The sequence below is a fragment of the Protobothrops mucrosquamatus genome, unplaced genomic scaffold, assembly GCF_001527695.2.
Source record: "Protobothrops mucrosquamatus isolate PMUCROS unplaced genomic scaffold, P.Mucros_1.0 scaffold5078, whole genome shotgun sequence".
NCBI classification, from domain to species: Eukaryota; Metazoa; Chordata; class Lepidosauria; order Squamata; family Viperidae; genus Protobothrops; species Protobothrops mucrosquamatus.
The window spans coordinates 19,115-30,232 of NW_015390955.1; the positions used below are offsets into that span (position 1 = coordinate 19,115).

Sequence of the window (11,118 nt, forward strand, 5' to 3'; positions counted from 1 at the left end):
AGGAGGGATGAAGAAAGGAAGGAAGGAGAAAGGCTTGAAAGAAGGAGGGAGGGAGGGAGGGAGAAAGGAAGGAAGGAATAGTGTGAAGAGGTGGGAGGTAGGGAGGAAGGTGTGAAGGAAAGAAGGAAGGATGAAGGAAGGAAGGGAGAAAGGCTAGAAAGAAGGAAGAAAGGAAGGAAGGAAGGAAGGAAGGAAGGAAGGAAGGAAGGAAGGAAGGAAGGAAAGAAGAAAGAAAGAAAGAAAGAAAGAAAGAGTGTGAAGGAATGGGAGGGAGGGAGGTGTGAAGGAAAGAAGGAGGGATGAAGAAAGGAAGGAAGGAGAAAGGCTAGAAAGAAGGAAAGAAAGAAAGAAAGAAAGAAAGAAAGAAAGAGTGTGAAGAGATGGAAGGTAGGGAGGAAGGCGTGAAGGAAAGAAGGAGGGATGAAGGAAGGAAGGGAGAAAGGCTAGAAAGAAGGAGGGAGGGAAGGAAGGAAGGAAGGAAGGAGGAAGGAAGGAAATAGTGTGAAGGGGTGGGAGGTAGGGAGAAAGGTGTGAAGGAAAGAAAGAGGGATGAAGGAAGGAAGGAGAAATGCTTGAAAGGAGGGAGGGAGGGAAGGAGGAAGGAAGGGATGGAGTTCAGCTCCCAGAAATCCTTAGCCCACACATTAAGATGCGTTGAATTCAAGTCCCAGAGTCTGCATGTTAAGACGGGTGGATCTAAACTCCCAGAATTCCTCCGCCAGCATCTTTCAAGAGTGGAGAATTCAATTCCCAGAATCCCCCCGCCGGCATCCTTTAAGAGGGGTGGACTTCAACTCCTCCTCCCCCCCATCTCCTCCGCTCCACGACCCTCCCCTCCCCTTCTAACTCTGATGATGTTCCCTAGTTGGGTCCTGAGACGTCTGCAAGGAAACTACCCAGGTCAGAGAGCACCAAGGACCCCACAGTTCTTCCTCCTCCTCCTCCTCCTCCTCCTCCTCCTCCTCCTCCTCCTCATCATCATCATCATCATCATCATCATCATCATCATAATATTAATTTTCTGGTTTATTGCGGCTGTCTTGAAAAGTGGTTCTTTGGTCACGACGCAGGAACATTCCGCTCACCAGTTCCGGCTTCCGGCTAAAACCTGCCACAGTTTTTCACGGAGCAAAGTCCCAGCATCCCGAAAGCCTTCCAGGGTGTTCGGAGGGCGACGCGACGTCCGAGGGCATTTGCAGGAATAAGGGACCCGTTCGCGTACAGGCCGTCCTCGACTTACGACGACAAGAGCGCCCCAAATGTCTGTTGTTAGGGTGAGACATCGGTTCAGCGAGTTTTACCCCGTTTGACGACCGTCCTTGCCCTGGTTGTTAAGCGAATCACCGCCGTGGATAAGTTGGTAACTCAGTCATCAAGTGAATCTGGCTCCTCCCCTCTTGACTTTGCTGGTCATAAAAAGGGGATCACAACAACGGTGAGGAACCAGTTGCTCAGGCGCCTGACCTTTGATCCCGTCAACCCTGGGGATGCTACAAACGGTTGTAAGTGTGAAAAAGGGGCGTAAGTCCCATTTTTCCAGCGCCGTAACTTTGAACGGGTCACTAAATGAACTGTCGTAAGTCGAGGACTAACCTTTATTTATGGAGGAACACCACGGGGATGGCCACTAAGTTTTTCACAATCACGGAGCTTGGGGCGATCAAGTGGGGGCAAAGACCGAAGGGTCTTTCGGGCTTAGCGTTACGCACTTCAGAAGGGGGTGTCAAACGTCCAGCCCACGGGCCAGTTGCATCATACCGAGGCCGCACTCACCCCAGCTCTGGCAATGCAAAAAAAGTTGCGACACGTCGCGCCACGCCGTGTGACATGGCAAGTTTGACACCCGTGCTCTAGAAACTATGAATGCCTGTGTCAGGCTTGTTTTGATGGTCCTCTGTTGGTTGCTCAAACCAGAGATACACGAATCTGAAACCTGCGGGAGAGACTGTCAACTCTCAAAACTGGGAAAACAGCCCGCTGTCCCTTGTCCCAAAAGGGCAGGAGTAAAAGCTGGAGTATTTTAGTCCTGGGGGGTCAAAACAGCGCCACTGTCTACAATAAAGCAATGTTTCTCGCAGCGCTGTGTCTAGACATTTTTGTGGGCAGCGCCTCCCAAACTGGCACCTCCTCCGCGGCGGTTCCCATGCCGTGCGCCATCCTGGGAGTCTTCATGGACGATGAGATTCCAACAAGAACCAGTGTCTCCTCACCTGTGGCTCCTCTGATGCAGCGTCAGGTACTTCCTCTGCGTGAATCGCCTCCCGCAGTCGGCGCAGGCGATGGGAGCCATCTCCGGCTGGGCGGACACCATCCCTGAAGTGAGCCCCGCATGCTTCCTCTTCCTCCCTGCCCCTTGGCCTGCCCTGGGGGCCTTTCTATCTGCCACAAGTAGACCCCTCTTGCTCTGCAGTGGGGCACTTCGCGGCACTTCGTCTTTGTGCATCTTCTGGTGCACCAACATGATTTTCTTGTTCCGGAAGCGCTTCTGGCACTGCGGACACTCGTACGGCTTCTCCTTGGCACGCACCCTTTGCAGGGTGAGCCCGGTGGTGTCCCCCAGGGGCAGCGTCTCCCCGCGGTGGACCTTCAGGTGACTGTTGAGGTGCTGCTTCTGCCGACAGGTCTTGCTGCAGAAAGGGCAGCGGTACGGCCGCTCGCCGGTGTGCATGCGGTAGTGGATGTTCAGCGTGGTCTTATCCCGGAAGGTCTTCCCACACTCGGGGCATCGGTATGGCCGCTCGCCAGTGTGGAAGCGTAGGTGCTTGACCAGATGCTGCTTGTAGCCAAAGCGCTTCCCGCACGCCATGCACAGGAAGGGTTTCTCGCCGGTGTGGACCCTCTGGTGGCTGCGCACATTGCGTTCCTGGGCGAAGCACTTCCCGCACTGTTCGCAGGGGAAGGGGCGCTCCTTGATGTGCGAGGCCATGTGCGCCACCAGGATCTGCTTAAGCCGGAAGCTGCGCCCGCACTCCAGGCAGGCGAAGGGCCTCTCCGTCGAGTGCGTCCCCTGGTGTTTGCGCAGGCTCTGCTTCTTGTTGAAGCTTTTCCCGCACTCCACGCAGCTGTAGGGTTTCTTCGGATCGGGCAGGCAGCGCAGGTGACACTGCAGCTGCATCTTGGCTGCCAAGCTCTTTTTCGAGGAGCCGCTGCGGGCCACGACCGGCGGGGGCGGCTTCCTGCGCAGGTGGGTCTTGATGTGCCGCTTGAGGTCCCCCCGGGAGGGGAAGGCCTTGGGGCAGAGGTGGCACTTGAACGGGCGTTCTCCGGTGTGCGTCCGGATGTGGATGGTCATGGCCACGTTGCTGAAGAAGCTTTTACCGCATTCGGGGCACTTTGGCGGGTTCATCTTCAGCGTCACCCGTGGAGGACCTTTGCTTTCGGGTTTGGGTACCGGGTTGGCGGTCCGGGGGCGGCCTTTCTTCCTCTTCCCCGGGGGCATCACAGGGGACCCAGTCTCCACTCTGCCCTCACCTACGTCCACCATCGCGATACCATCTTCTGCTAAAAGAAAGAAGACACCTCATCACCGTGGGCCAGATGGAGAATCATAATTAGATTTCTACCCCATTTCTTCTCACTCACCCACCCACCCAAAAATGGTTACTTAGCAACCTACTCCAAATCTCAGCTCAGAGATGGCGGTGTCGATATCACAGCAGCATCCAGTGGGAAGAAGTCAAGATGGCCCCTGTGCCGCTAAACCCCTTTTGATGTGCGTCAGGCACCTATGGCGGCCATCTTGACTTTTTTTGACCACCTGCCCCAAATACCCCGGAACCAAATGTTGTCGCTGGAATCTCCTGCTTCGCAGATCGACTTGCAAGTTGCTGCGATTCCAGAGAAATTGGTGCGAGATTCCGGGCATCGCTCGAATCAGTCATGGCCGAGCATTGACATGCGTGTCGAAAATGACACATCGTGATCTTTTGAGTTTGCCAACCTCCAACCACAATTATTCTCGAAAGCACGGTTTCCCCAGCCGCTAAGTAACTCCCTGCCGGTTCAGTTAGTCGCACGGCTATGAAATAAATCTGGCTGTCCCTGTTGACTTTACTCGTCGGACGGTCGCGAAAGGAGGGTCACGTCACCCCGGGACACTGCGACCGTCCTAAATATGAGCCAGTTGCCAGGCATCTGAATTTGCCTCAGACGAGCACGGAGAGACCGCAGTGGTCATAAGCGTGTAAAACAGTCCTAAGTCCCTTTTTTCCAGTGTCGGAACTTTGAACGGTCGCTAAATTGTAAAGCGAGGATTATCGTGAGTGAACATTCTCCCTGTGTGCTCTTCCTTTTTTCTTATTCCACATTTTCCTTCCTCTCAACCAAATGGTAAAGAAATTCTGACCCGGCCACTGACCTTGTGGATCTGTCCATTCACACGGCTGCCACAATTCTCCCGTAACAACGGCCTCCTTGCGTTCGATCTGGTTGATAATCTGCGGCGTGACAGACAGGAGGCCTGTCGGAAACAGAGAAAACAGCAAAGGGGTCTCAACTCATTCCATGTCTATTTTCCATCCCCAGACCCCAGAGGCTGCCCTCCCCAGTTCTGACCAGTCTCTCCCCGCACGCAAACTGGGAGATTTGGGGGAAGCAACTGGCTGTTGGGAACTGGGACTTTTTCCCGATCCCCAAGGCCAGCGGTAAATTCTCTCCTTGGACGAACGGGGAAATCTGAAGTCCCTGGTCGATCCCTTCCGGATTTCCTAAATACGGGGAGTCCTCAATTTACCACGGTTCGTTTAGTGACCACCACAAACGTGAGTCGGTTGCCAAAGCTTTGAATGTTGATCGCGTGACCACGGGGCTAGTGTGACGGTCGTAAGCGTGAAAAACGCTCCGAGGTCGCTTTTTTTTTCAGTATAACTTGAAACCGATCAGTAAATGAGTTGTTGTAAGTTGAGAACTACCCGTACAGAATAACAGAGTCGGAAACGGCCTCGGAGGTCATCTAGTCCAGCCCCCTGCTCAAGCAGGAGTCGTTATATAGATCTCAACTTACAACAGTTCCTTTAGTAATATCATCAGTGCTAGAAGGGAGTGAAGTTTGTGGTGGTGATGGAGGAGGAGGAGGAGGAGGAGGAGGAGGAGGGGGAGGAGAATGACTATGGTGACTTTGGTGCTCTCCAAGCTTGGTTGCTTTCTTGCAGATGTTACCAAACTAGGTAACAGCATCAGTGCTAGAAGGGAGTGAGGTTTGTAGAGAAGAGGAGAGGAGAGGAAAGAGGGGGCAGGAGGAGGAGGAGGAGGAGGAGGAGGACAGTAGGGTCTTTGGTGTCCTCTGAGTTGGTTGCTTTCTTGCAGACATTTCACTACCAAACGAGGTGACGTCGTCCGTGCTAGAAGGGAGTGGGATCAGTTCTATAACCTCACTCCTTTCTTGCACTGATGTGGTTACCTGGATGGGTCACGAAACGTCTGCGAGAAAACCACCAAGCTCCTCCTCCTCCTCCTCCTCCTCCTCCTCCTCTTCTTCTTCTTCTTCTTCTTCTTCTTCTTCTTCTTCTTCTTCTTCTTCTTCTTCTTCTTCTTCTTCTTCTTCTCCTCCTCCTCCTCCTCCTCCTCCTCCTCCTCCTCCTCCTCCTCCTCCTCCCCCTCCCCCTCCCCCTTCTCCTTCCTGCGAATCCCTCTCCCTTCTAGCCCTGATGGTGTTCTCTAGTTGGATCATGAAATATCTGCAAAGAAACCCCCAAACTCAGACAGGCTACAAATATCCTATTCGTGGACTAAATAGACAGGTAGGTAGGGTCTGAATGAATGTTAGAGGGAAAGCTTCCTTACCTATCCCAAAGGTGATGAGCTCCTGGTTCCGGGAAGTATTCAAGCACAGGCTGGACCGCCATCTTTGGGGGGTTATTTTTATCTGCTTTCCTGCTGCTTTGAGCAGGACATTAAGATTCGAGGACCTCGGGAGCCCCTTCCGAAGGTTCTAGCACGCCCTTCAGAGCGGCTCGGACTACGAAATCCCGTCGTCCAAACCCGGCACGGCATTTGGAAGACAGACTCGATCTCCCAAGGTCCTGGGGGGGGCTCTTCTAAGCATTTAACCGAAGCCGCTCCATCCTCAAGAGACCGAGGGTCTGTCAATCAAATGTTCCCCAGCCGGGGAGACCTCTAGCGTCCGCTCTCTTCCAGCAAAGGCACCAGGGATGGTCTCAAAAGACCGGAGGAGGCCGTGGAGATCGTCACCACGGCTGTGGAGATCGTCGCCACGGCCTTTTGATAATGCAACGGAAGCTCCCCCATCAAAGGCACCCAACGAGGGGAAGGTCCGTGGCCTTCATCTCTTGCTGCTTGAAGGTTCCCCAGAAGCGTCCAGCTGACCTCTGTTGGAGACACAAATCTGGGGCCAAGCAGGATTGCGGGAAGTCAACTCACCCTCTTCCCTCCAGCACCTGAGCAATGAAGTCGTTCTTACCCAAGGAAAGAACTGCCTCGTAATTCTCCATCATCACAGCTTGGTACAGCTCCCGTTGCCCTTCACTTAATTCTTCCCATTCCTCCCGGGAGAAATAAATGGCCACATCCTCGAAGGTCACCTGCGCCAGGAAGGAAACGATTCTGGGGTTTGGATCCAGGGTTCTGAGGGTCCCAAATGATCCCACTTATGTCCTGATGCTCAAGAACAATGAGCTCTAATACCTGGCTCAGTACAGTACTGGTAACTGCAAGAGCAATCTCAGGAGTCCTAATGCAGGAGTCCCCAATCCCTAATCCCCAATACTCGGCTGCGGCCTGTTTAAAACCATGTGAGCGATGGGCAAGCACGCAAGAAGTGCCACTCCCGCGAGTGGCGGGAAAGCATGTGCACGAAACTCCGCTCACGAGAGCGAAGTGGAGATGTTGAGACTCTAGAAAGAGTGCCGAGAAGAGCAACAAAGATGATCAGGTGACTGGAGGCTAAAGCATATAAGGAACGGCTGCAGGAATTAGGTATGTCTAGTTTTATGAACAGAAGGACAAGGGGGGACATGATAGCCATGTTCCAATATCTCAGGGCTTGCCCCAAAGAAGAGGGAGTCAAGCTATTCTCCAAAGCGCCTGAAGGCAGGACAAGAAGCAACGGGTGGAAACTAATCAAAGAGAGAAGCAACCTGGAACTATATACACACATATATACACATACATACATACATACATACAGACAGACAGACAGACAGACAGACAGACAGACAGACAGACAGACAGACAGACAGACAGATAGAATGGATAGAGAGAAATTGATGGATGGATAGATAGATAAATATAGATGGATAGATAGATGATAGATGATAAATTATTGAAGATAGATAGAATGTATAGAGAGATTGATAGATGGATAGATGGATAAATATAGATGGATAGATGATAGATGATAAATTATTGAAGATAGATAGATAGAATGGATAGAGAGATTGATAGATAGATAGATGGATAAATATAGATGGATAGATGATAGATAAATTATTGAAGATAGATAGAATGGATAGAGAAATTGATGGATGGATAGATAGATAAATATAGATGGATAGATAGATGATAGATGATAAATTATTGAAGATAGATAGAATGGATAGAGAGATTGATAGATGGATAAATATAGATGGATAGATAGATGATAGATGATAAATTATTGAAGATAGAATGGATAGAGAGATTGATAGATGGATAGATGGATAAATATAGATGGATAGATGATAGATGATAAATTATTGAAGATAGATAGATAGATAGATAGATAGATAGATAGATAGATAGATAGATAGATAGATAGATAGATAGATAGATATAATGGATAGAGAGACAGAGAATGATGGATGGATGGATGGATGGATGGATAAAGATAGATGGATAGATATTATACCATAGACCAGGGGTGTCAAACTGCCGGCCCACGGGTCAGATGCGCCATGGCAAAACCGCATCCACCCTATTGCCGGAAATGGAAAAAAAAGTTGTGATACGTCGGGACACGTCACGTGACATTGAGAGTTTGACACCCCTGGCATAGATGATGAATTATTGAAGATGGATGGAGAGAGGTACCGTAATAGAGAGAGATGAATGGGTGGATAGATAGTTAAATATAGATGGATAGATAGTTAGGCAGACAGACCAACAGAGATATAATGGATAGAAACGTGGAGACTTCCGGTCCTGCGCGGTAGTGACTGATCGCGGACTTGCGGACCGCCACACCCCCGCGGCTAATTTTCGTGCTGCCTGGAGACCCTAATGGGTCCAAGCCACCCCGGAAAGGCGGCAAAAAAAGAAGGGTGCCCCGGCGACTCTGGAATGATGGTGGTCGTTCCATTCATCTTGGGGAAAGCCTTCTAACCCGACAGGAGAAAGTCTGTATTTCACCGATCAGCCCAAACTACTTGCAACCGAAGTCCAAAAGAACTAACCAGCACAACAGTAAACAGCGTGCTTGAAACTGGGTGAGGAATCTGATTTTCCCTTTTCTATTCTACACTTAATTTCCTGGAAAAGATCCCCAAGAAGCAAAATACCTACGAAAATGAAGGAGAGGGACTTCCGCCCCACCCTTATACTAGCAGAAGCGGCGAATTAAAATTTCCATGGAGGATCAAAATACATGGTAGTGAAATAAATTTATAAACTTGAAAGCTAAAATTTAACTTTGGACAAGTTTAGAATTGTTGAATGGCTAAGACTCTCATTTTAAAGACCATTGTTCATATTGAAAACTAAATAGATGCTGACACCTAGTGGTGGATAAAGATTATGACAGTTATGATTTCCATAGAGATCTTGCCAAAACCTCGGAAAAGCTAATCTGTGTTTGTGACCTTCAAAGCTTTAATAATAAAGAAAAGCTGTGACAAAAAAAAAATCCAGACAACAATCTGGGCTGCAGACAAAGAGAGAATTATAAACGTTAGGGAAAAAAATATTTTTTTATCTCTTTGGATTACAAATATTTATTTAACCGGGATGCCAGAGCTATTTGCAGATAAAAAGGAAAACTAACTTTTGGCCATCATGGATCAGAGACATGTAGATAGAACATGCCGAGAAAACATAAATACCTCTCAGGAGGAGATATATAGTATACTGCAATTAATTCAAATAACACTTGAGTTCAAATCACAAAGAAATCCAAAATAAATTTCAAAGTATAAATCAATCTATTTCTAAATTAACTCTACAACAAAAACAAAAACTTCCAGGAAACAACAACAGAGAAGGAGCAGACAAAACAAATAAGTGGACATAAAATTGAAAATGGAGACTCAAAGACGGAACTTAACAAAGCAAGAAAAGATGATTTAATCCTAGTGGGGAAAAATAATAATAATAAACCATCAACAACAATAATAATTAATAATAATAACAATTAATAATAACAACAATTAATAATAATAATAATTAATAACAAATAAATAAACAACAATAATAATAAATAACAAATAATAAATAACAAATAATAATAAATAACAAATAACAAATAAATAAATAATAACAAATAAATTAATAGTAATAATAAACTATAAACAATAAACAATAATAATTAATAATAATAATTAATAATAAAAATTAATAAATAACAAATGACATAAATAATGACAATAATAAATAACAAATAACAAATAAATAAATAATAACAAATAAATTATTAATAATAATAAACAATAAACAACAACAATAATAAATAATAATTAATAATAATAAATAACAAATAAATAATAATAAAAAATAAATAAATAAATAATAATAAATAAATTATTATTATTATTATTATTAATAACAACAACGTTGGAAGGGACCTTGGAGGTCATCTAGTCCAACCTCCTGCTCAGGCAGGTCAGTCTTTAAACAAGGTCTACATATAAGCAGATCTCGTTCTCTCTCTCTCTCTCTTCCTAAGTATGCAAATAAAAATAATATTATATTGATGTGATCATTATTTCTAGGAATATTGTGGGGGGGGAACCATTTATGTAACCGTCATTTATCCAAATAATAAGAACTGTATTAATTCAAGGTTTGGAAAGAAGACATGTTGGGGGGAAAGAGGGCAATCAACTAAACGTACTACGCGGATTACGGATTACAGACGCCGACTGTTCCTGATTTTCCCTGACGAAGGCAAAGCCAGCCGACATGCTTGTTTACCGACTCTTAAGGGATTTATCTTTTTGTAAAAAAAATCCATAAAATATAGGGAAGAAAGAAAGAAAGAAAGAAAGAAAGAAAGAAAGAAAGAAAGAAAGAAAGAAAGAAAGAAAGAAAGAAAGAGCGAGAAAGACAGAAAGACAGACAGAAAGAAAGAGACAGACACAGAAAGAGAGAGAGAAAGAAAGACAGAAAGACAGACAGAAAGAAAGAGAGAAAGAAAGAAAGAAAGACAGACAAAAAGACAAACAGAAAGAAAGAAAAAAGCAAAGGAAGAAAGAGAGAGAGAGAGAAAGAAAGACAGAAAGACAGACAGAAAGAAAGAAAGACAGACAAAAAGACAAACAGAAAGAAAGAAAAGAAAGAAAAAAGCAAAGAAGGAAGAAAGAGAGAGAGAGAGAAAGAAAGAAAGAAAGAAAGACAAAAAGACAAACAGAAAGAAAGAAAGAAAAAAGCAAAGGAAGAAAGAGAGAGAGAGAGAGAGAAAGACAGAAAGACAGACAGACAGAAAGAAAGACAGACAAAAAGACAAACAGAAAGAAAGAAAGAAAAGAAAGAAAAAAGCAAAGAAGGAAGAAAGAGAGAGAGAGAGAAAGAAAGACAGAAAGACAGACAGAAAGAAAGACAAAAAGACAAACAGAAAGAAAGAAAGAAAAGAAAGAAAAAAGCAAAGAAGGAAGAGAGAGAAAGAAAGACAGAAAGAAAGACAGACAAAAAGACAAACAGAAAGAAAGAAAGAAAGAAAGAAAGAAAAGAAAGAAAAGAAAGAAAAAAGCAAAGAAGGAAGAAAGAGAGAGAAAGAAAGAAAGACAGAAAGACAGACAGAAAGAAAGACAGACAAAAAAAGAGAAAGAAAGAAAGAAAGAAAGAAAGAAAGAAAAAAGAAAAGAAGGGAGGAAGGAAGAGAGAAAGAGAGAGAGAGAGAAAGACAGACAGACAGACAGACAGAGAGAAAGAAAGAAAGAAAGAAAGAAAGAAAGAAAGAAAGAAAGAAAGAAA

The 11,118-nt window shown here is 45.9% G+C and overlaps 1 protein-coding gene across 1 annotated transcript in view; it reads right to left on the reverse strand.

Moving 5' to 3' along the window:
• Positions 1-1,595: 1,595 nt before the first annotated feature.
• Positions 1,596-11,118, reverse strand: part of LOC107299535 (zinc finger protein 157-like) — a 20,310-nt gene continuing 10,787 nt past the window's right edge. The window contains exons 4-8 of the mRNA XM_015828896.1: positions 6,379-6,561; positions 5,782-5,843; positions 4,358-4,459; positions 2,211-3,501; positions 1,596-1,650 (exon numbers count right to left, since the gene is read on the reverse strand). Coding sequence (XP_015684382.1) covers positions 1,596-1,650; positions 2,211-3,501; positions 4,358-4,459; positions 5,782-5,843; positions 6,379-6,561 — 1,693 coding nt within the window. The remainder of the gene's footprint in view (positions 1,651-2,210; positions 3,502-4,357; positions 4,460-5,781; positions 5,844-6,378; positions 6,562-11,118) is intronic.